The sequence below is a fragment of the Xiphophorus maculatus genome, chromosome 6 (genome assembly GCF_002775205.1).
Source record: "Xiphophorus maculatus strain JP 163 A chromosome 6, X_maculatus-5.0-male, whole genome shotgun sequence".
Lineage (NCBI taxonomy): Eukaryota > Metazoa > Chordata > Actinopteri > Cyprinodontiformes > Poeciliidae > Xiphophorus > Xiphophorus maculatus.
The window spans coordinates 28,336,195-28,361,404 of NC_036448.1; the positions used below are offsets into that span (position 1 = coordinate 28,336,195).

The 25,210-nt window shown below is 41.2% G+C and overlaps 2 protein-coding genes across 7 annotated transcripts in view; one reads left to right on the plus strand and one right to left on the minus strand.

Moving 5' to 3' along the window:
• efr3a (EFR3 homolog A) overlaps window positions 1-7,594 on the plus strand; it is a 66,832-nt gene extending 59,238 nt beyond the window's left edge. The window contains exons 20-25 of one of the 5 annotated variants that reach the window (XM_023335309.1): window positions 104-172; window positions 2,312-2,397; window positions 2,530-2,578; window positions 3,024-3,127; window positions 3,289-3,338; window positions 4,031-7,594. In XM_023335309.1, coding sequence (XP_023191077.1) covers window positions 104-172; window positions 2,312-2,397; window positions 2,530-2,578; window positions 3,024-3,127; window positions 3,289-3,338; window positions 4,031-4,136 — 464 coding nt within the window. In that variant the 3' untranslated portion in view covers window positions 4,137-7,594. Of the gene's footprint in view, window positions 1-103; window positions 173-2,311; window positions 2,398-2,526; window positions 2,579-3,023; window positions 3,128-3,288; window positions 3,339-4,030 lie in introns of all 5 variants that reach the window. The other 4 variants (XM_023335308.1, XM_023335310.1, XM_023335312.1 and 1 more) reach the window with 4 other exon arrangements.
• Window positions 6,384-24,397, minus strand: oc90 (otoconin 90). Of its 2 annotated transcripts, XM_023335316.1 has the most exons (18): window positions 22,112-24,397; window positions 19,883-19,951; window positions 19,657-19,725; window positions 18,108-18,282; window positions 17,262-17,368; window positions 17,056-17,187; window positions 15,580-15,630; window positions 15,050-15,100; window positions 14,388-14,498; window positions 14,175-14,243; window positions 13,793-14,008; window positions 12,878-13,045; window positions 10,878-11,048; window positions 10,352-10,447; window positions 10,095-10,266; window positions 9,135-9,244; window positions 8,142-8,382; window positions 6,384-7,825 (listed from the first exon to the last, which is right to left on the minus strand). In XM_023335316.1, exons 2-18 carry the CDS (start codon window positions 19,923-19,925, stop codon window positions 7,627-7,629), a joined length of 2,181 nt encoding a protein of 726 aa, XP_023191084.1. In that variant the 5' UTR covers window positions 19,926-19,951; window positions 22,112-24,397; the 3' UTR covers window positions 6,384-7,626. The 2 variants fall into 2 exon arrangements, with proteins under 2 accessions (XP_023191084.1, XP_023191083.1); XM_023335315.1 differs by having other exon boundaries at window positions 19,883-24,397.
• Window positions 24,398-25,210: the final 813 nt, after the last annotated feature.

Below are 25,210 nucleotides of genomic sequence, written 5' to 3' on the forward strand. Positions count from 1 at the left end.
TCTATCACGCAACGCATTTGTGGTAAAGTCCGATGTTTAGTAAGGTCAGCACTGAATGTGAGGTAGAATAGTTCTGTTAATTATGTAATATTTTTTCACATAGGATGCTCAGACAGCAAAGCAAGGGACAGAGCAGAACGATGGAGAGGTGGCTGGAGCTTCAGGGCTCCAGGTGAGGTGTTAGTTCTCAGATATGTAATATACTGTGAAATTATCTCAGTAAATATGGCATTTGAAGTTGGTTATTACCGGTCAACAATTGGATCTTTTTCCTGAAGTGCAAGAAGTCATTTTTTGTTCTTATCTGCAATTGTGTTTGTTGTATAATCAGTAGATCCAGAGGATATTTGTTTTGATCTGACTTGTAATGTTTGCTGAATTTTGAAAAGGAAAAAGTAAAATGTTCTTAAACTGATCTGCTGAGCATCACTGTATCTGGTTGCATACACAAGATGTATGATCAAGTTATGGTTGGGAGGAGGGGGTTATTAAGCCAATGTGGTGCCCCCCCTCCATCCCCCCCGCCACCCCACTGGTCAAAAATGGTCGGTGCGGGGAGGGGGGTCAGTAAGTTGCAAGGTCCCACCAAAACTTAGACCAAACCTACGCCCTCGGTCTGAGTCCATCAGTGGCTTGTTTCTGCTCCCAAACAGAAATAACTTCTAGAAAACCACACAGCTATGAGAAACGTTTAAACTTCTGGAGAAAGATTAGTCTGTTGCTTTCTCCAAATATTTGATCATTTCAACTGATTATAAGTCATTTTATCTTCAAATTTTTCATTAGTTTGTGTTTAACCATCCAATTTTAATAAAAAATGGGCATATTACATTACCGTATTTTCCGCACTATAAGGCGCACCTAAAAACCTTCAATTTTCAAAAAACCCGACAGTGCGCCATATAATCCGGTGCGCCTTATATATGGACCAATATTGAGCCACAACAGGTCCTGCAACTACGGTAAGCAGCCGCTGACTTCATTTTCTCCGTAGAAGAAGAAACGGGAAAAGCAGACGCCGACTTCATTTTCCCCCGTAGAAGAAGAAGCGCGCGGTGCAGGCTGGGTTTTGTGTAAAGACCCCACAATGGCTCCTATTAAGAGACACGCTTACGACGCAGAGTTTAAGCTCAAGGCGATCAGTCACACAGTAGAACACGGGATTAGAGCAGCAGCCAGAGAATTTAACATGAACGACTCAGTGGTGCGGAAGTGGAGGAAGCAACAGCTTTTTATTCATTTTGGGAATGAACGGAGTTGTCAGAACGCTGGTTTGTAATCTGTTAATAAAGTTTGACTGACCTATCTGACTATTTTGTCGACGTTCCCTTTAGCGCAGTTCCATCTAATGGATGCATAACGTAAACCCAGCCTCTACTGTAGCGTCTATTCTATGCGCCTTATAATGCGGTGCGCCTTATATATGAAAAAGTTTTAAAATAGGCCATTCATTGAAGGTGCGCCTTATAGTGCGGAAAATACGGTACTTAATTTATTATATTTTGCTAGTTTATTTTATGTAAAACTTGCCGTTGTCTTTTTACACAAAGCAGTAGCTTGGAGACCTAACAGACCAGCACTCAACTGAGAGATTTAAAAGCTCGATGGTGAGCCTGGTGTGTTAGTGACGAGGAATCTAAAATTCAGTCTAGTTTCTGCTCCGGTTCTGACCAGCATTTTTATTCTGAGAAGAGTTTAAATCAACAGAGCAGCTGGAAATGGAAGCAGCTAAAAGTTTACGTTTTTAGTCTCCAGGGTTTCACTGCTTCACAGTCAAAATGTTCTTATGGGAACACAGATGATCAGACTGTTTATGACCGATTCCAGTTTTCAAACAACAAAATGTCATTTTGCTCTGCAGAGCTAAAGCTCATCATCAAACGACTGATTTGTACAATTTGTCACTCATTTGGCTCAGACACTGAGAAACAACTTGCTGCTGCAGCGAATTATCACAACTTAACATGGAGAAAAAACGTTTAAGAGAAACCAGTTTGTTGTTTTCTAACAATCGATGCCTGCAGACATTTTGTCAGATTGACTTTTTCCCATTTAAAATGTCGGTTCAGTTTGTCCAAACGATTCATCACCTCTCCATATATGATCTGTTTTAGAAATGCTCCCTCAATGTTCAGTCATTGTGTCAGAAGATGCTTTCAAGTTACTGATCTGCTCTGGAAACTGGAAGAAAAGCCAACAGTGATTTTAGTTGTTTTTTTTTGTGCACCAAAATGTGATGAAATATTCTCCTGAAGCTCCTTTTATCTAACGCACCATTTGAGTTTAATGATGTAATTGTCTGTTGTTGCAGATGAAGACCGTCTGACCCGCAGGAAGAGTTTTGTGGACACCGTCTCTCTCCAGGTGGACATCATGTCCAGCAGCCTGCCAGATAAGGTCTGACTCATTTTATGACACAAAGTCACTTATGAAAAGATAAAAAAAAGAGTTTTGAAGCTGATTTCTGTCAGAAACATTCCTGTGTAGAGTTCCCGCTGAATCACATTGTTTGGGTTTCTCCATCAGCAGTCGGAGCTGGCTGAGGAGATTACGTTTGAGACCCTGAAGAAGGCCATCGGTGAGATCATCCAGTTCCTCCCGTTTATCACAGAAAATAAATTATTCTAGTTTTATATGTTTAAAGTTGTGATATCATCAGCCTTCTGTTTGTACTGATGTGCTAGTTTCCATTTTGGGCCAAACGGCTCGACTTTGACTGTTCCAGAGGTTTGGTGAGAATAACCCTGGCTGCCATATTTATTTCCAAACAACCCACTGGTTCAGTATTTTCCCTACCTCTGATGAATGTGGGGTTAGTTAGACTTGAAGATTAGCTGAGGAGCTAACAGAGAGAATCCGGTCAGCAGAACCTGACGGCTACTTTTCCTCATAAATGTTACAGTTGAACTCATTTCTCAGTCGATGCTTCTGCTGTTTCTATTTCATCAAAATGTGCAGAACGTTTAGTCAGAATCTGACGTGTCGTATTTTAGTCTCATGAAAGCGATGTGATGGTCTTGCAGATACGACCGGCTTGGAGGAGCAGGAGAGGGAGAAGAGGCGTCAGGTGATGGAGAAGTTCCAGAAAGCTCCGTTTGAGGAGATCGCTGCTCACTGCGAGTCCAAGGTGGGAAACCAGGACGGTTAACAGAACCTGACCTGGAACATGTCATGTGATGGAGAACCGGCTCCTAAAGCCAAACATCTGAACTTTGAAACTCTGTCACCAAACGTTTGTGTGGGTTGGCCGTTCAGTGAACCTCCTGACTCTCTGCTTCCTCCCTGCAGGCCAACATGCTGCACGACCGCCTGGCCCAGATCTTTGAGCTCACCATCCGGTAAGTCTTCCTTTAGAAACAGGAGCTGCAGAATTTTCTTTGTGTTACTGAAACTTAAGCTACATTTTCAGGATTTCCAAAGAGGATTTTTATTATTTAGCACAACATATTAGTGAATATGCCAAAAGATATTTTAGTTGACTTAAACTAACACAAACAATAATGGGGAAAAACAATAACTGGCACTGTATTGTGCACTTATCAAACTAGCTGAAACATACAGAAATTATAGATATAATGTTCTTCATTTTCATGTTTATGAATCCATTTATTAGCCTTTTGAACTGATGTGAAATTATTTATTATTACGGCCCTCCATGTTGCTCCTAGCAACACTTAAACCTGTCGGCAAAAGTTTTGGTTAAACGCCAAAGTCAGTTTGAGGTTCAATAATTAACATTTTTCTGTTGATTCTCCAGTAACCATCAATGTAAATATAATCACAATATCTTTTTAATTTGGCACCTAAAAATTAACCAAAGTATGAAAAAACTAAAACTACTATTATAACGAATTAAAACAACTAATAAAGACAAGCAATCACACTCTAAAAACTAATTAAACCTCACCGAATCTGACAAAAGTCATAAAAAAATAGAACGAAAAGTCAGAAACCATGACACCCCGGTAATAAACCAGTTAAACCAGTTTGGGATGTTTTTTCTCCATAATGATGCATCTTTTCCCGGCAGGCCGCCGCCCAGCCCGTCCGGCGTGGTGTCCATCTCAGCGGGTCACACCCAGCATCCGTCCGTTCCCGTCTACGAGATGAAGTTCCCGGACCTGTGCGTCTACTGAACGACTCAAAACATCAACAAAGGCGACCTCCGCTTTTCCTCCAATCAGAGCGCTGCCAGGCGGCAGGGAACCAATCAGAGACTCAGACATGCGGCGGGCTGAACCGGCTGCACGTCGTTTCTCTGATTCACGTCCCTGAACCCAAACGGTCCAACAGAACAAAACCCGAACAACGCAAACCGCTTTACGCTCCGTGTCGATGCTCAAGCTTCACGCCGTGTAGAAAAACTAACCGATCCTGTTGGATAAAAACCACCTGCAGGTTTTAACAGCAGAGGATCCAGTAGATCATCCGATACGTCGACCCGATCGTCTGTATTTACTCGTAAAAAACCATCAAATCGAATCCGTTCAGTTCAAACGGCTCATGGTTGGTGAAACGGATCCAGCTTTTATTCCTGAAGCTTTTTAAGGATTTGAAGATTTACAAAATCACAACTTTCACAATGATTCTTGGATTAAAATTAGGCAAAATTTGCAATGTCTCAGTATTTGTTCAATCCAGGAAGTCGGTGAAATGGGATTTTGTCTGACAGATTTTCCAGGAATAACTTAGAAATAAACTCAATTAGTCTCGTTTTTCCTGAAACAAAGTAGAGAACAAAATGATAAAAATGTTCAGTTTCCAAATATTTCACAGCCAGATGATAAGGTAATTTTCAAAATGACATTTTTTGAGAACCACGTAGGGTCCAAAAATAAATCTTTTACAGATTATAATGAATATTGTGATGTTAAAATTAATGTAATTCAACAAGTTTTCTTGTTTGAATCTTCATTTTTTTCTGCCCTCTGTGTTCATAGACTAAAATAAATTTTTCTTGATCTCAAACACAACCATTAGAAGAGTTTGTGTAAAATTAATTCATATTTAGGTTTTTAAGGATAAAGTAAAACCTTGACATATTTTCCTTTGTCTTGTGAACTATGATGAAATATTTTAGGTCTGATGGAAGAAATATTTCTTCAGAGTTTAATGTTTGACCAAAATAAACAGAAAAGCTTCAACTTTCATGCAGAAATATGAAGAATTACAATTTTTATGAACCTTGAAATAAAAATCCAATATGGCTGCCACATATTTAACCAAGTGGAAACAACCGCAGTCATAATTCATTTTTTTCCACTTACTTACCCGCTCTGTTCGTCACGCGCCAACATAAACACCGTCATGCAGTTCAGCACCTGGACACCAGGGGGCAGTGCATCACAATTTATGGACTTGAAGCGCTAGCTTGTTTGGCTCCTGCCTGACCAGCTAACTGGCTAAAGATGCGACACTTTCCCACTATAACGTCGTATTTACGGCACCATGGTGGTTTTAGGACGGCTCTACCAAAGAGTTCGCTTCCAGTTATCGGTTCACCAGGCGAACCGGGATTAAATTCGCCGGATTAGTTCCAGATTAGAAGGTATGTGACCCGCTGGGCTTCATCAACCCTTTAAATCAAAACTGCATCGATATTCCTGGATTTTCTTAAAGCTGGTTTGAAAAGCTGTAAAATCTTAGAGCTTGTTGTCATGGCTACTAAACCCAAGGGTGTAAAGTTTGCAGAAGTGGGTCGGTTCGGAGTGTGGAGGTTCCTGAGGTTCCGGTCGGGCTGCAGCTGGTTTTGGTTACCAGAATATTCCTCCGGGCTGAAGGTCAGACATGAGCGAACGATCCGGGACACATCGAGCTGATCTGATCCGAATCGTTTCCCGGTGGTACCGTCGTACGTTGGGCTCGTCGTGGTTCCTGAAAAGTGAATGTTGATGGTTTTTATTCACCAGCCTGAGCCCGTTAAAGCTGAACTGCGCACTGGTTTCATTACTTTAACTAGACCAAAACCAGCAGAACATCCGTTGGGACGCGTTCAGAAAGAACCGCTGACTGTCGCTGAGTTCGGGTCCAAAAGATGGAAACGGATTAACGTGAGTTCCTGAAGGTGCAATACCAACTATGACCACTAGGAGTCGGTTTCAGACCCAAACATTATTTACTAAAGTTAAAGCAGCAAATAGAGCCCACAGGATTAAATATGCTGGAAAATAAAAGTTTGTCCTGTGAAACTTTGAGCTTCGTTTCTGTTCCTGAATAAAATCTATAAGTAAATATTTCACAGATTTTTCAAATGCTTTCTAGCTCCTTGATATTCGGTCTGGTACGTCTCCACCAGCGTCTTTCCATAATCTTGGTGGCTGATATGAAAGGTTCTGGGCGATGTTTCAGTTTTTACCTGAGGTTCCCTGAGTTCTGGGACGGACGGGCTGCTTTCCTGCCTCCAAGAGTTTGATCTCGACTCGATCGACATCGTTGTCTAGTCTAGTAATAGTTTATCTGTGCAGCCGTCAGGCGGGTCGGGCAGGTTGAGATCGTCCACCAGCTTCTGTACAGAAACCTGATCCAAACTCGGTCCGTTCAGATCGAACCGGAGCAAACGGATCCGTTGGTGAATCCCGACCTTCCCAAACTAACCACATGATTCGTTCTCTAAATATAAAACACTGTAAAACCTGATCAGTCTAGAACCCGACGTGTCACCGCCCGGCCCAGTCCGGTCCGGTCCGGTCCGGTGACTGGCTTGTTTTAGACGTGGCTGGAAAACGTGCTGATTGTCGCTGACGCAGCAGATCGTATATTTTTGTACATTTTATGCATCACATGGTTCAGTTGCTGCCTGGTGGAGATTTCAAACATATCACTGAAAAAATGCTGAATCATCGTTTCTTGTTTGTTGTCGTTTAGCATTTGGATCATGAATCTTTGTCTCTAATCATAGAAATTATTTTTGACTAAAATGAGCTGTTATGGAAAGATTTTTAATTTAGAGCTAAACCTTTTCACCAAATTGTCAGACATGTCAAACACCAGCACAGGCCTCCGGCTTCAGACCACTGCTTGATTTTTGCACATGAAAGTTTGTCAGTATTAGCGGCTGAGTGCAGGAGAGACCAGCTCTGGCATTTCAAACCCAAACGGATCGCGGTTCCACATGTTTGCACTTAAAACGGTTCCGAGGCACAAAAACAGCACAACGGAAATGTTTTTACTCTGAATGTTCAGCCCGATTAGACCGGCCTTACTGTGGGACGCGCCCAGGATGGAGCCGCTCGTTTCCACGGCAACAGCGAAACCTTCTCGTTTTATTCGTCTGTGCTGCAGCAGTCTGTATTCTTGTGCCAGTTTTAGAGAAACGTCTCGTCTCTGTTCACCTTCAAAGATAAAACGCTGACGCTCAGAGTTGTTGTTCAGTGATTTATGACCACTAGGTGGCGCCAAGGCTCAGCTCTTCCTGCAGGTTCAGGAAATGTCGTCGTTTTTGTTCTGGACTCACTGATCTGAAGATGATTGGCTTTTATGTTCTCTCGTCTCATTTCCTGAACCTGAGCTGCAGCAGAGCCTCGGCGTTTACGATAATGTCTCAGAATGTGTTGAAATTTTATGTTGGAGATTCAAATAAAATGTTTCTATTGAAGTTTTTGAGTTGTAAACTTTTCTGTGGTTGGTTTAGTTTTCTTCTTCCTCCTTCTCCTCCTCTTCTTCATATTCCTCCTCCTCCTCCTCCTCCTCTTCCTCTCCCGGTCCTCCCGCCGGTTGTCTGTCTTGGTTCTGAATCCCACCGACCGTCTGCAGCTCTTCGGTCTCGGCTCTCGATGTTCCAGCAGGAGTCGGCGTCTCTTCATTTATTACATCAGAACTTTGATCACTGCAAACAATGAAATTTGTTTTAATTAAATATTAAAACGTCTTCTGTAGAAATAAAATTGTTTTGGCGCTACACACTAAAAAAAATAGCATTTTATTAATTCCAACAGTAAAGAATTTTCTATGAAGATTTTATCTCCTACTGCAGATAAAGGACTGGCTGCTTGTAAGTTCTTCCCAGGACCGACTTCCACTAATAAAACATTAGAAAATTCCTTTAACTGGACCTACAAGAAGGTTCATTGCACTGAGGTGGAACAGAACATGGAAAAGGAAATGGACCCGATCAGTCAGCCCTGAGGTTCTCCGTATCTCACCTGTCTGAATACTGAGCAGAACTCGTCTCAGGCTCCTCAGACTGGCTGGGTTTGCTCTCCTCACTGGACCGGGCCGGTTCCGCTGCGGGTTTGGGGGGCCTGGCGGCCCGGCGGCAGGGCGGCGCCGGTCCGCGGCAGCGCTGCGACGGCAGGCTGTGGTTGAAGTGCGCCGCAGCCATGCACTGTGCTGTGGTTTTATCACACACACACTGCAGTTTGTCGCACACTGTGATGCCCCGACCTGCAGATGAAACGGAAACGACGATGATTCAGAATCTGGACGACATCAGAACCTCCTGCAAACACTTTCAGAACCTTCATGACTTATTAAAGCCCTGATGGAGGACGGGGGAAAGTGATTTCTATGTTCTGAGACACTTTGCTTCCTTAAACAGAACTGGGTTCCAGGAAACAACCTGTGAAATATTAAAGTTTGACCAGGAGAAACTACCAGGAGTGAAGCAGTCAGTATTTTCTCTCAGCGCATCGTCTGAACTCCTGGTTCTGGGTTAATAGCAGGAAAAGCAACCTGCACTTCTTATGAAAGCATTAAACTGAAAGTCACATCTTTGAACGTAAACAAAGGAACCGGTTGGTCCCGGGTTGAGCTCAGAGAACGCAGCCTGTGGGGTCAAAGTTCACACGTTACAGAAAGCAGGTTCCAGGTTAAAAACAGGAACGTTCCAGAACAGAAAAAAAACAAAAAACTGTTTTTAAAGGCATTTTGTAAACCTGACAGAAACCCGGGAGTTTCTGTAAACTTGGAGAAAAAATCTGATAGAAACAGTCGAAGGCAGCGATGCATTCTGGGAAAAAAACTTTTCTGAAGCTGACCTGTTGCTTCCCAACAAGTTTCATCAAAGTAACCTCTAAATACTTTTATTTTGAAATGGACATAATTCCTGTGTTGTAAGCAACGCTTCATAATCCTCTCTGCGTTCTGATTCATGCTGAATATGAAGAACTTTATCTCGGCGTTAAAACGGGACTCACATCGCAGTTTGTTGCGGCTCTCGCAGGAAATGTGAGCGTTGAGCTTCCTGTCGGCTCGGCAGCCCAGGGAGTCGATCTGTTTCAGGCAGCAGCGATGGAAGAAGCAACATCTGAGGAGCAGAGCAACTTTCAGGCTGCAGCTCAGAAACTGTCACTGAATTATGCAGGAAGTAATTATTAAAAATGCTGGGAGTCGTTACCATAGATACAGTCTCGTTATCTACTTACATTTTAACTGTTTAGTTAACTTAAGAAAATATTTGCCTCCAAAAAACAGCAGAAAGAAAGAAAAAATCAGGAACAAGAAATGAGTTAAAAAACTTTTGGAAAAAATACACGACCTTAAATTTATTATTTAATGTTTCTGCATTTAAGAATAAATTTTTCAACTTTTACCAAACATTTTTCTCTGAGAAAAATTTCAGCAATTTCAAGTTAAAGGCAAAAAATTCAAAATCAGTAAAAATCTTTCACAAAGTTTGTATCAGATACTTATTTTAATAATGTTTTAAAACATTAATATTTTAGTAGCAATAAATATTTATATAATTAAAACATTTAAAATGCTTATATTCACAATATTTGATTATGAAAATAATACTTTGTTAGAATGCTTATTAATATTTAAGATGTTTATTTTTTAATATTCACATTTAATACACTTAGACATGTTTATTTTTTATACAATTTATTTTAAATTTTTACAATTTTGTGCCCATTCATCAAAGAGAAAATTACATTTTAAATATAGTTATTTTTCAGTAATTATTACTATTTTTCCTATTAAATCTGAAAACAGGTCAGGCTTGGAGATGTTAATGATTTCTAAAAAAATCTAATTATACATAAAGTTAAAAAAAAATCAATAAAATACTGAATAAATGTAATTTTTAAAGGCACTCTGCAGTAGGATTTATTTGTGTATTTTATGTAAATAAATTCCCATGGGGCCGTGCTCACCTGTCCAGCTGGTCCAGAGGAAGCCCCGCCCCTTCCTGTCCGCAGTAGCAGCCGTACATCTCGTACTCGTGCGGACATCGTCCCGTCAGGCAGCGCAGCATCTCCCCCAGCGCCGGCATCTCTCTGCGGCTCCGGCCGTCGCTGCTGAACACGCTGAAGGAGGAGCTGCATTCTGATTGGACGAGACATTCAGCAGCTCATGCGTTAAACGCCTCACCGCCAGCGATTGACGTCCTGAGGTCAAAGCTGCGGCTCACCTCGGCCGCCCGGCTGCTGGATGTCGGTCAGACCGACGGACTCCAGCAGAGACCAGGCGAAGAACGGCACCGCCCTCTTCGGACCTGGCTCCGCCCCTAATGACAAACATTAGCATCACCTCCTCTGAGACACTTAATCTGAGATTTATGAGCTTCCCTCTGACCGCCACTAAAGGGTCAGAGGTCATCTGATTATGCTCCTCAGACAATTCACTCTGTACGAAGTTCTCATGTGACGCCACACTTCTAACTTTGTAGCTGGCAGCCATCTTGGTAGGTATCTGTAACTGTCATGACAGTTGTTATGGTTCAATCTTGACAGTAGCCATTTTGTTGATACATTTGTCTCTTGCAGATTGGTCAGGCATGTTAATACAAAGTCTTTTAATCGTCTAGAAGTCATGGTTCATCTAAGCTTTGTGCTGCGCTGCCTACCAAGATGGCGGTTCAGTGACTTCTGGTTCACTTCTGGTTTTATGGGTTTTATGTATGAAACCCTGAGCTGCGTCCTGTTTAACAGCCGTACCGTCTTCCTCCTGCGAGCCTTCCTCCTCCTCCTCTTCCTCGTCCTCCTCCTCCTCCTCACAGAGAGGCGTTGTCGTCGCTGTGATTGGTGGAGATTTCCCAGCTGACGCTGAGCTTCCTGTGGGTTTGTTCTGGGCGATGGTTGGAGATGCGGGTGACAGAAGCTCCACACCTGCAGCAGGTTAAAGGTGAAGATCAAAGATTCCTGATTCTCTTGAACCAGGTGGAGATTTTCACCGAGGCTCCAAGTCCGAGTTCAGCCGTCCAACAGGAAACCCAAAGCTGTTCTTTTCTTTAACAAGTGTTTCTGTTGACCTGTTATTCAGTCGTGTTTTAACTCTCTGTCTGAAGTCCAGCAGGAATGTTTGACCATTCCTGATGTGATCAACCATTTAAGAGTATAGAGTAGAAACGATCTGCAAACATGGATGAAGCCACTCCACATCAAACAAACACAAAAACCAAACAGAAAAACGCTGCAAAGAAAAAATGCCTCAATTATAAGGAATAGAAGCAACAGGAAAAATGTAACAAACAGAAAAACGGCTGCAAAATCCTCCAGACCACTAGGGGACATCAGTCACCAATATTACCAGAACTGGACCTTATCAACAAGCAAGAGGGAAAAAATATTCTAAATTTTGATTTCAGAAGATTAAAGTCATAATTTTGAGAATAAGTCAGATTTTTTCTTTTCATTGGCCCTAATCTCCTTCCGTACATAAAGACAGGAAGTTCAGAAGAAAGAAAAGGTGCGTTATGTTTCATGGCCATTGTAAATATTAGAACAAATAGGAGTAAATTTCTACCAATAAAATTTGCTGTTTTAAAAAAAAAAAAAAAAAATCAATTTGAAACTCAATTTTCATTCCAAAGATTTTTTAAAAGATTTTGGAGAATCTGAAAAAAAAAACTTTTCAAGCAAATTTTCAACTTTGTAGATTTCTAAGATTAATCTTATGATAATTTACTCCTTCTTTGTTTTTCTATCTACATTTTCCCTAATACGACGTTGAACTTTTGCAATATTATAGAACAGCAGTGTATATATGTAGGTGATATTACCCTCCAGACCACTAGGGGGAGTCCAGTGTAGCTAAAATCACCTCTGTCAACATGCTGCAGTTCTATAGTACAGTGACAAACTGAATCCTGTTAAATCATGGCATCCTGTCTTTCCTGAGGTCAAATCCTGTAATATTTTGTTGCTGACTCCCCCTAGTGGTCTGGAGGACTAAGAAGCAAGTTTGCAGAATTTTCCCCTTTTGCTTCCATTTCCTGCAGTATTATTTGTTTTGGAGTTTTTTTATCCTTCATGTGTTTGCAGCTGTTGAAACATTTATCTTCCTGAACAACCGAACATCGTGTTCTGCTCCTCAGCACGTCTCTAAGGCCGAGTCCAGCCGTCTACAGAGGAAACAGGAAGTACAAGTGAAGAGACCCTCAGATGACCTCAGACCTGCTTCCTCCTTTGAAGGTGCAGCTGGAGCTAACGTGAAGCTCTCCTCCTCATACAGACACATTCACTGCTAGAAGCAGCTTATTAATATTAATGTTTCGCCTGATAACTGCCAGGATTCCCAGCTCAGCTGTCCCAGAGCCTCAGGGCGTCATTACAGACCCAGTCAAGAGGAAAACGGTTTCTCCACCTGCTGCAGGTTTTCTACCTGGCAGGGAAACGGCGCCGGATGACCCGGCAGCTCAGAACCTGATTTTATGAAGCTGCACAAAGAGCAGAACGGATGCTGGAACATTTCCTGCAGACTTCTGGGTTCTCCTGAAACCAGTGAGTTATGAACAGTTAAACCCAACATGACGGGAAAATCTCAGGCCACTTTCTCCTTATTCCACATTCATACAGAGTTTCAATGTTGAACCAACAGCCAGACATTAGATTAGCTCAATTCATTTTTACATTATAAAATGTTTATATAATAACTAAAACATTAATTTTATTTTCATTTGCATCATTTTCAGTGGTTTTGTTAACAGAACGTTTACCGGTTCCATCCAGCAGCGTGTTTCTCAGAGATGCTGAGGTGAGAACCGACGGCGCGGCGCCAGCAGCAGGAATCTGCGTCTGATCCATCCCATAATAAACACCAGCAGGTCTCCGTGGAGACGGCGGCCCGTTTGGGGTCGCTCCTTCATGGACCAACTGGACCGGATCTGCAGCAGATTCAGAACTTTTCAGCTCTAAAATCCAACAGTGGGAAGAGTTTCATCAACCTGAGCAGTGCAGCTCCTCTGGGCTGTGTGCTAAGCCCCGCCCTTTTCACACTTCAGACCAATCACTGCTCATCAGTCTGACATCAAACTAGGTGACGATCCGGTTCTTAACAAAACAAAGACAATTGTTGTGGTTTTCACCAGCCTCCTAAAAATGGTGAGGAAATGGAAACTGTTGATGACATCACACTGCTCAGCAAAACAACCTGAGATAAATCATTAGCACCTCCCACCTGGTGAGGGAAGAAAAAACTTTTCCTCCTCAAACTCAAAAAATCTAAACTTCCACCCCTGTTCTGAAGAAGAATCTGGAGCTGCTCGTTTCAGCTTTTCATTAAAACTAAAACAGAAACAGGCAGATCAGAGTCTGGTGTAATTTAACCATCTCACTTTTACTTCTGAGCATTTCTGACTCAATCAGGACGATTTAGAAAAACTTTAATGAACACTTCATCTGTAACAAATACATTCTAACATAAGCTACATAAAAGCTCCAAAAATGTAACGTGAATTCTAAAAAAGTAACATTTAAGTTAAAAAAAGTAACTAAAGTTCCAAAATGTATCATGTTAATTATAAAACAGCCACATGAACCACTTATTAGAATCAGTAAACATAATATCTGCATTAAAGTGCAAACATGCATCTAAAAAAAGACAGACTGGTTTCTATGTTTTTCTGGCTCACCGGGGCTCGTTGGACTTGTTGGACCCGTGAGGCTCGTTGGACTTGTTGGACCCGTGAGGCTCGTTGGACTTGTTGGACCCGTGAGGCTCGTTGGACTTGTTGGACCCGTGAGACTTGTTGGACTCGTGAGACTCGTTAGGCTGATTTCTGCAGGACTCTGGGTCATCTGATCTTCAGCTTGGTCCTCCCACTCCACTTCTTCTGCCTCTTTCAGGCCTGGAGATGCAGAGATTGGAAACGTCTGAGCCAAGTGAGTCACTCAGTGGGAAGAAAAATGATTTTTGGTGCCATGAAAGCTGTGGGACCAGCAGCTCCAAATGGAATAATTAGCAGCTCAGGAAAAAGATCAAGAAACTAAAAAACAGGAGATTTAAACGGTTACCATTAGAGACCAAACTCTGGAGTTTCTGCTGTTCTCGGTTTCTCTCGGCTGCCCGTTCCTCCCACTCCTCTGCAAGAAAAGATTTACATGCAGTGAAACTCCAGTTAAATATTCAGGAGAAACATTTTCAGTTAAAATCTGTTTCTGTTGCTCATATTAAGCTCATTTTGTCTGCAAACGTCCCAGCGTGGCGCCGCTCCTCTCTGATCCTACCAGGACGAGTCCGGAGGACGGTCGGTTCTGGTGGTCCGGTGATGAATCCTCCGTCCAGCCCAGCCGGATTACTTTGGCTTTCCACAGTACCGCTCATGGCCCGGTCCGGTTCTGATGGTTCAGAGGATGTAAAAGTGAAAAAGTAGACAGTAAGATTTGGTAAAGAACCAAGATTAAAAATGATATACATGTCAATTCCAAAAATCATCATATACTATCATATACTATCGTATACTATCATATACTGTGCTATACTGTCATATACTATCATATACTCCAGCTGCCATAGAAACCTGTAGCTCAGCTCAGTGAGGTAAATATATAATGTATATATATATATATATATATATATACACATATATAATGTTTGTTCAATACTTTGGTCAGTTTTGCTGTTTAATGCTTAGAAAATAAAGTTGTCTTGGTTATTTTTATCATTTTATTTCATTAATACATTCAATTATGTTTTCCTAAAACAATACAACATATTAACTAATTAGATTATTATGTAATTATGGATAAATATAAATAATACACAAAGAATGTGATGTTAAACTGTGATTATTTCCTCTCAAGTTAAGCAGAAGTTTATTATTATTATTATTCAGAATCCTAAAGTGTGTGAATATTTTTCCTGTGGATCCTGGAAGCGGGATGTTTACCTGCGGGCGGCGGGGCGGCGCTGGACAGCCGCTCTGCTGCTGTGAGAACATCTGGAAAGAGGAAGGATGAGGTCAGTTAGAGTCCAGGCAGGAACAGCAGTTGGACGTTAGCAGGATGTTGAGCTGCGTTCGTCCTTCAGAGGTGGAAGAATCGTCGTGTTCTGGTCGGTCCAAACAGAGGCTTGCTGCAGGACGCCTGCGTCAGTTTTCACAGAGAAAAGCTCAGACCTCCAGCAGGCTTCACTAACTTTTCTCTGTGAAGTTGACTTCTCCACTTCAATGACCTCCACTTCAACTCAGACTGAGAGCAGCTCAGCCTCTTCCTGCAGCTATATTTAGACACTCTGCTCTGTGAACCAATGATTTTTCTCTTCCCAGATGAACGTGGGCAGGAAGCTGCAGGATGAGACGTCAGGAGGTCGTTGTTTTAATTGGCTGAGGTGTGAATCAGCCGCTTCCTGCGGTCTGACCCTCTCCAAACGTGACGCACCGTCCAGAGACGAGTGGAGGCTCCGTCCTCTCAGGCTCACCTGTTCTGTTGAAGACGCCGTCAGCCTCCGCCACGCCGCCGCCGAGCCAATCTGAAATGAGAACCTGACTTATGACAGATCCCAGCCGCTGACCGGACTCCGACCCGGATCAAGAAGAGAGGAGGAAGATGTGAAAATGAGTCAAGCTGCTGCAGAATCCGGGCCCCAATTAACAGAACCGGAATTTAACTGGAAAATGTGTCTTTTATTGAAAGAGCAGCATCAAACCCAGAAGGAGAATTGTGGATTTCCACAATTTCAGAAACTAAAACATAAACCATTCAGGAACTTCTGGAGCACCAGTGAAACCAGTCAAACACCAGCATCCAGTGACCAGAAATCTGCAGCCGCCCACTAAGAGTAAAGGTTAAGGGTCAGATGACTTTACCCCTTTACTAAGAGTAAAGGTTAAGGGTCAGATGACTTTACCCCTTTACTAAGAGTAAAGGTTAAGGGTCAGATGACTTTACCCCTTCTACATTTATGTTTTATTTCTCAAACAGCCAAAGAGGCGTATTTGATTCCACAGATGCCAGGTGATGCATATTCTACACATACTGAGGATCATATTGTAGCAATTTGCTGCCACCTAATGGTTGGAACCTAATCTGACTACTTGCAATCTAAATACATAAATCAATATTTGTAGCTTGTAAAATTAAACAGTAACAAAAAACTGCAGTAGTTTGGGTTATTTAGCCTGTCAAAGAAAAAAAAGTTAATTTTTCAAAGTTATTCATTTATAAATGTCTCAGTTTGATGCTAAATATTTAGATCAGATATAAATATTTAGCTTGAAGTGGTTTAGCTAAATACTTAATTAGCTAAATATATAGTTTATTTAACTGGTAAACTAAATACTTAATTTGGAGCCAAATACTTGGTTAGCTAGCTAAACATTTAGTTCAAAGTTACATATTTATCTTGCTAACTAAATGTTTAGCTCAAACCTAAATATTTAGTTTGTCTCCAAACAAAAGTTAAACTTGCTAGCTCTGTGTAGCTAGTTAGCTAGCTAAATATTTAGTTTGTCTCCAAACAAAAGTTAAACTTGCTAGCTCTGTGTAGCTAGTTAGCTAGCTAAATATTTAGTTTGTCTCCAAACTAAAGTTAAACTTGCTAGCTCTGTGTAGCTAGTCAGCTAGCTAAATATTTAGTTTTGTCATTTATGACTATAACTTAAAAACAAACCGTGACATTGTGGTAACATCCAAACTAATAACAAAACCTCTCAGTTTAGCATCTGCTTGACAAAAAAAAACAAAACTAAAACACTGAGCGTCATTGTTAATAAATTAAACCAGTAAAAAGTTTACGGACGAGTCTGTGGCTGGAAACCAGTTTAAAGATCAACCAATTCTACCACCAAGATGTAAAATATAACGTCAGATGAACCTTGCTAAGAGATTTCCAGTAATAATAATTAGTATTAGTAATCATCCTAACAGTTTGCTGTGAAACTGAGATCCAACCCACCTGGAGCATTTCCGGCGGAGCAGGCGGCCTCCGTCAGGCCCCTCAGACTCGGGTTGTAGCGGCTCCGCGTCGCGCAGTCGATGGCGGCTCGGTCGCATTCACAAAATTTCTGCTGACACGCGTCGCCAACGTCTGCAGGAGAAAGAGGAGCCATGAACCCAAATCCTCAGGAAGAATCTCCGGGTTCTGTTCGGTCTGAGACTCACCGCAGCTGCTGCTTTCTGCGGAGCAGGAGAAATTATACGGAGGCAGCGGCAGCGGCTGCCTGCAGGGGGCAGCACTCTGGTAGCACCGCCTGTGAGCTGCACAACAGCTGCAGCAGAAGAAAACAACAAAAAGCTACTGAAACCTGACCAGGTATCATTTCAAACCGGTAGCAATACTTCAACGTTATTATTTTTACTCACGTAAAAGTAAAAAGTACCATTCAAGAAATTACAGAAGAGTAAAAAAGTATTTGGTTAAAGGTTTACTCAACTACTGAGTAACTGATCAAATGATCAATTATTTAATGTCTAAAAATTACATAATCAGATGGATCGAAATATAAAGTTAAGTGGAAATTTTAGTATTTTAAAGGACAAAAATTACAATAATTCATACAAATAACAGAACATAACAAAATCAGGCAAAATAAATCTTTCCCAGATCAGTTTCTTTCAATAAAAAACATATTAAACTTTAACAAACACTGCAGGTGTGTGTCTGTCTGGTGAACTTTTGGTTAAACCACATTTGTTTTTCATTCAGTGGGTAGAAAATCCAGAAATTTTACTCAAATAAGAGTAGAAATACGTCGTAATAAAATTACTCATGTAAAAGTAGAAAGTACAGCGTAGTAAAAATACTCCTTTTTTCAAAAAACTTACTCAAGTAAACTCTGTTTCCAACCAGAAGAAAATCAAATTTACAGAAGTCTTGGTATTTCTAATCATTGTTGCAAATTTTTCTTCTGCTTAAAATGTGTTTAGATGAGCATCAAAGTTTACAGATTCTCCTCTCATCCCTAATGGATCAGATGAGGATCTGAGAATCATCTGGGTTTTGTTTACGTGTCCAGAGGATCCACCGGGTTCCCAGACGCCACATGTCTGCAGGAGCAGCCGTAGTCCTCCAGGTCCCGCGGACACAGCCCTGATGCACACCGCAGCCTGGACACGAAGCTCAGCAGCGAGGGGAAGTTATCGAAGACGGCGTGGAGCCAGACGAAGCGCAGACCCAGACAATCTGACGGAGGAGAGAGAAGACGGAGCTGGTCCAATTAAAATGAAACTTCAGCAGATTTCTGTCCGTCCCACAGGTGATCCCGTCTGCTGGGTTCATGGATGATTATTACAATCAGTCTCACAAAAAATTAATCTATAATAATCATTTTGTAATAATCAGTAGCTTTGTTTTCTCACAGCTGCACAACTTGGGTTTAAATGTTAATATTACTTCAAAAGGGATTTAAATCATCTTTCTGTGTGATAATTAAAGTAGATTTTTGTGTGTTTTGAAACGTTTCATCATATGAAACATTTTTCTGTTGGCAACGTGGCTCACTCCTCACCGTCATCTGATTTATTCAGAGGGAAAAAACTAAATGTTATTTCTTCTTTCAAAAATCACTGATGACAAATTTATTGGCATCAACAACAAGTGCTATCAAAATAAATAAAGTAACCATTTTTAAAACCTTGCTTTACTAAATGAGTAATCTTTGATTCTCTGGAACATAAATATGATGTTCAAATTGGGAAAAGTTTTCTTTATCTCCACGGATTCAGCCAATCAGTACAAAGGAAAACAAATGCAGCCTCTGGATTGGCTGCTTTGTAAAAGCCAACCAATAATGTGTCATTAAACATTAAAAGTAAGCTTTTCAGCTTCCCAGGCTGCGTTTTCTTTAGAATATTTTAGATTTGCTCTGTGAAGAAAACAGGCGGACGTCCGCCGAGGCTCTTCAGCATCAAACTCTCCTGGTGGGTCTGCTGAAAAACAAGTCATGAGACCCGTTAAGTACGGTGGAGGAGGAGTGATGCTGTGGGACTGTTGCTCTGCCTCCTCAGACTGCATAAGTTCAGATTTTAAATAAGAATCACCTTTGACAGAAAAACTGAAAATGAGTCATTAGTCAGCAGAAAAATGCTCCAAACGAGTTAACAGAACATTTTCTTAAACATTAGTTTACTTTGATGTTTATTATCTGTCACTTGGTGCCAATAATTGTTGAGGTTGTTTTTAAATTAAATATTATCCAAAAGAGAGAGAGAAAGAAAACATGAACTATGACTCCACATCAGATCCAACCAGAACATTAAAGAAATTAATGTTCTGACATTTTAGAACTGATTATCATTCTAAAATGTGCTTCTCTCTGTTTAAAATAGTTTTTTTTCTTTGAGTAAATATCAGCTAATTAAAGTAATTAAAGTAAAGATGAAAGTCGTGAAGGAAACGTTTCTCCCTGCAGGCTGTGATCCGGCTCGACCCGCTGAACCTTCAGCTCCACTCGTTCATTAGGATTAATTCAAGCAGCTGTGTGGTGACCGTTAATATGCCTGAAGTTTATTGTTCCAAATAAAAAATAAAACAATAATAATAGAGGATGATTCTCACCAATTACATGACCTGCGTCTCGGCTGCTGCCCTCTGGGTCCGGACAGAACGCGGCGCTGCCGGAGAGCGCTGCAGAAAAACAAGAGATTTAATTCATGCAACATTTAACACATCAGCAGTTAATTGATTAATCATTGTGTGATTAGTGTAATTACACAAATAAAGGAAAGCGTGAGGGCAGAGAGGGAGCAGGCAGCCTAGAGCTCAGTGATTGGGTGAAACTCACTGCAGGAAGCCGCCGGCAGCATGAAGATCCACAGCAGAAACATGATGAGATCCTGCCGAGAAAATCTGACTGGAAAAACATTAGAACCACAATAAAACAAGAACAGATGGAGGAGCCTCAAAATGAAAACTAAAAAAGCTTTTATTGGAGAAAAATGGCAGCTTCAGAGCAGCGATCCGCCCTGCACCGGCCCGTTAAGGTGGCGCCTTCCAATGGTTAGCTTATGAGACGGTGACCCCAAGGTCACCATCTCTGACCCCAAACACCGTCACCTCCAGGCTTCCTCCGGAAATAAAAGGCAACAAAATGGACATAAAAATCAGCTTTACTGGAGCCAGACAGACACGTCAAAACATTTACTGACATCTTCTGATACTGATGTTAGCACCGATATATCGTGCTAACAGTTACAGTGCTACGCTAACATGGTATTTAGCAGAAGCTAATGCTAAAACGCTTTAGCACCACAGTATGTGGTAGAAGCTAATGCTACATGCTATACAAACATCACTAGCGGAACAAGTCAGCATCGGGCCGGGGGGCGGGGCTAATCACCCACCATGTGTCAGTGACATCACAGGATTTGTTTTTGCGCAGCTACCAGGACGGTTTACGCTTCAGGAAGTGGTTCAGATTTCTGCCATGTTTCAGTTTTATTGATGTTCAGTTTTACCTAAATTCCTGCTACAGTTTGTTTAGGTGAAGTTTCCTGTAATGTTTTTATTTGGTGCAGAGAGAACATGAAGCCAGAAAACCCTCCATAGTCGGCTTCATCACAGCCATCAGGGAGGAGGAGGGAAACATCGCAGCTGCTTCCTGCCGGGCTGTAACAGAGACCTGCATTTACTCCAGCATCTCACACCAGCTCCATAAATTACCCCCATCACCATAACGATTACTGCTGCAGCGCCAGACGAGGCCTTCAGCGCCCGCTGCATCAGCGGTTAGTGGCTCCAAACCGCTCAGCCCACCTGTGGCTCTGCTGCACGACACCAACAAGTGGGTTGCTGATGCTTCACAGAACCGTCTGGATTTCACCTGGAGCAGGAAGCGATATCACTAACGGGGGGCTAACGCTAACGCTGCTACACTTTATCTTTAATGGCAGCTGAAGACCCTGAGCCTCCGTGTTAATGGAGACGGCGGCTGCTGAGGCAACAGGAGCTCCAGCTTTACCTCCCCAGTTTATATCAAACAAGATAAATACAACAGCCTGAGTTAGCATGCTAAATGCTAATCATGAAATGATCCGATAGGTTTGTACTTTGGACATTTCGGCACAAACGTCTGATACCAACAGCCAAGCACGGTGGTGGAGGAGTGATGACTGAGGAGGTTGAGCTGCACCTGCATGCACAGCCCTGCATACTGTCTGTAATTTAATCCAGATTCTACACCTAAACAGGAACAAATCCAGCTGATTTAAGACAAGATGGCAAAAATCAAGCACAAACTAAAACTGAAGACATATTTTAGAAGAATTTAAAGAAATTCACGTTTGGACTTTGAGAAATTTTCCTCATTTTCATGTAGTAAACATTAAACTCCAATAAAATCATGTTGCCACCAGTGCAGAGCTTCCTCAACAATGGCAGCAGGTGAAGAAAGGGAAGTAAAGAAACAACTTCTGTCCAAGGAAACCATGACTGACTGGAACAGAAATACCTGGACGGAGAGCGGAGGCCTGCTGGAGTCGTTTCTCCCGACTGTTTCCAACACGTGGAGAAGAAAAGCTAAGAGCTTCCAGCAGCAAATGTTACCAAAGAGCAACTTTTCTTCAATTCAGGAGCAATTTGGTGAGAAACTGAAACAATTCTACTGAAAACCCAGAGAAAAGTTCTCAAAAATGAACAAACTGATGGACTCTAAGCACTAAAAATGGGTCGGCCTTCCAGGATTCGGTCCCAGAGTTTACATCCAACATGAGGAAGAATAAACTCTAGACTTCTGGAGACCTCTTCTATCTTCAGCCTGAAGTTTTCCTGCAGATTTGTTGATTGGTTTGTTTTCTGAAAGTTGCCCTGACTCTGATACTCCAGCCTGTTTTCCAGTCGACCTCCAAACGAATCCAAGGACACAGAAACATCCAGAGAGGATCTGCAGGAGCTTCTTTCAGCTAAAAATCCACTTATTGTTAAATATCAGCCTGAATATTCACAGAACATGTTTATAAAACAACAATATTAACATCCATTTCATGCATTTGTCAAACAAACTGTAAGGTTTTACCTTATTTGTCTTCCAGACGTTGGAGTTTGTCCCTCCAGTCGACACACCCAGCCAAAGTGGGTCAGCCTCTTTACTCCCAGCAGAATGAATCCTCAGCTTCTTTAGCTGTTTATCACTCCGAGCCTCCAGCTCTCATTCGCTATCGGGTGACACCTGAGCAGAAGCTTATCCCGGTCCGGTTCCTGCGCAGGTATGTCGGGGGTTTTTATAAATGCGGGCGGGGTCCGGCAGGGGGATCCACAGAGCCGCCTTTGTCCAGCAGGGGTCTGGATCTGCGACCCGGGAGGATCAAACGGGTCAAACAAACGGGTCCTGTTTGCACTCATTGATCCTCCCGGGAGTTCGGATCAATGAGTGCAAACAGGAGGGGAGGGGCCGGCCCGGCGGAGCAGCAGGGCTGGCGGCGAAGCTTTGGGTCGGACAGGTGGAGAAGATCCAGGTGTTACAGAACATCTGGAGGCTATTAATGGAAATCTGACCCGTTTTTAAGATCCAAAGTAAAAAAGTCTCCAACATGAAAAGATCTACAGCATTTTAAAGAGCTGCTTTATTTACATTTATCATTTATTTAATTCAATCTATGAAAACAGGCAAAAAGAAATGTTTGTTTGGATGAAAGAAATAATGAACTTTTAGTTCCAGCGCAGTGATTCTCTCAGAGCTGCTGGTGGAAACCAAACAAAGAAGGAAAATCAAGGAAGACGCAGAGTTTGGATCTGTCACCAGGTCTTAGTGGAGGTTTTTTCATTCTAATAAGACTAATATCTAGATATAGAGATGTTTATTTAGGTCTGACTATTTTAGTGTGTTTCCCACTTTCACTCTTGCAAAGACTTACAAGGTTTTACAAGTCTTTACATAGGGTCTCAATAAGGTCTTTACCTGGTCTTGGTTAGATCTTTACCTGGTCTTGGTAAGGTATTTGTTCTTTCTTGGTAAAGTCCAGATTTGTTCCTCACTTCCCTCGACGTGTCCAGGATTTCCTTTCTAGATGAAAATCTTAAAAACTTGTTACCGTCTCTGTTTCCTGAATAAATAAAGCCTTAAATTCCCAAACTGGACGAAGAGCCACGGAGTTCTGACCTCAGAAAAGTTCTGAAGAGATTTTGTCCTCAACAGAATGTCAGGATTTTTCTTTAATAAAGATTTCCAAGAGAAAAGACCTAAAAGAAGCAGCTTTTCCATAATAATGACTCAAAATAAATAAATAATAAATAATAAAATAAAACTCAAACTCACCACAGATCGAAAAACAACTAAAAAAGAGAAATGATTAAAAACGTCCCAGAGGAAAGACCAACATGGCGTTTACTTTATTTAACTTCATGGAAATATCTTTTTTTTAAAAAGCCGATCAAACAGTTTCAGAATTTTCCAATACTTTAATAAGACTGTAGAAATGTTACTAAACAAGCATCTTTCATGAATTAAAAGCCAGATTATTGACATGCAAATGAAAACTCACTACGACAAAAACACAGCGACTTCCTGAAACTGAGGAGGAATTAAAACTAGTTCAGAGTTTATGGATCTGAAGGTTTGTGGTTTGTTTAAAGTGCTGAGATCTTCTACAGGTTCCTGGCAGAGATTTTCTCTCCGGTGAAACCTGCAGCTACCTGCAGCTACAAACAATTTCTCTGCTTGTTTTCTACAGATAAAAGTTTCTGTCTCTTCTGGGTAAAATCCTGCAAAGACGTTAAAACAGGAAACCCTCTGTGATGAACCCTGACCCTGACCCTAACCCTAACCCTAACCCTGACCCTATGAAAACATTGGAGCTGATGAACCTGCAGCATGTAGAGTAATAAATAGATGTGACTCCAAATTCTTAACAAAAACCTAATTTTCTTCTAAAACGTTTATTTTCTTCTGAAATTTGTTTGTTTTCCAGCTGAATTATGCAGGATGTTTGTCACATTAAGAGTAAAAAACTGAGATTATTCCTCATTTTTCTTATTCATGATATCAAAACAGCCGTTTACTTTTTAAACATGAAGAATACAAACGTTTAAAAGTGGATTAAAGTTTACATTCATCAACCAGTTGGGTTTCTTTTGCAAGTCGGATTAAAACAAACTGTAAACAGAGCAACTTTAAAGACTAATGTTTTAAAACTAGCTTCTTCTCTTTAAATAAAGTTTTTATATATATAATGAATAGCAGATTAGTGATTAATATCCAGATAAAAGGTGAAAACTGAACATGTTTTGTGAATCACCAGCAGCTTCCAGCTGTTGTTGGGAAGATGAACGGCTCTTTGTTTCCGCCGCTTCCTGTCGGGTCACAGTTTGTTGCACATCTTAGACAAGCATCTCTGTTTCAGATCTGTGGAGGGAGGAGGAAAACCGAAAAGGTTAGAGCCGGGTACCCGACACCAGAGGAAGAACTTCAGAGCTTTATGCCGGAAACACGATGATGGACCTGCAGTCAGAGCCAACCTGGAAAAGCTCCTTCTGCCACGTCTGTCAGACAAAGTTCAAGAGAAACTTTGATCCTAAACACCTAAACGTTTAATGAAGATCCAGGTTGCCATAGTAACACTATTGATTCAACGGTGTTCATTTTCACTTAACGAGAAAAGCCCTCAGAGGTTTTCACTGTTCGCTTTAAAGGGCTCTCTGTAGATGTAACTTTATTTATTTGACATGTTTTATAGATGGATTTACATCGTTTGCATTCAAATATAAAGGATAAACATAAAACTCCACAAACCAACAGTTATCTTCTGTTTTGATGTTAGGAAATATTAAATAATTAGCAATAATTCCTAATAAACTAACAGGGGATGCAGCTTCAAAATCATTCTGCACAAATAAATAAAAGCTTTAAAAGCTAAAGGATCGGCCATTTTAATGGATTATTCTTCAGTTCTGTGCTAAAGTGTGAAAAGTTAAATAAATATTCTAGATCTAATTTGATGTCAAAACAAGAATCTGTTTATTCACAGAAACAAAAATCAGACAAAAACTGGTGATAAATGTTCCTCAGCTGCAGAACGTGTTTCAGATTCTGCTCATGTTAGGCTGCCAAAAACTTATGAATCAATATTTACAAAATACATTTTTACGTGAAATTGTGTTTTTTTAATGCTGTGCCATT

Coding starts and splice junctions, on each gene's coding strand:
- oc90 (XM_023335316.1), bottom strand. CDS start 19,925: ATGTTTCTGCTGTGGATCTTCATGCTGCCGGCGGCTTCCTGCA. Junction 15,101..15,579: donor CGGCGTCTTCAACAGAACAG/GTGAGCCTGAGA, acceptor TCCTCTTTCCAG/ATGTTCTCACAGCAGCAGAG. Junction 7,826..8,141: donor TCTGCTCAGTATTCAGACAG/GTGAGATACGGA, acceptor CATTGTTTGCAG/TGATCAAAGTTCTGATGTAA.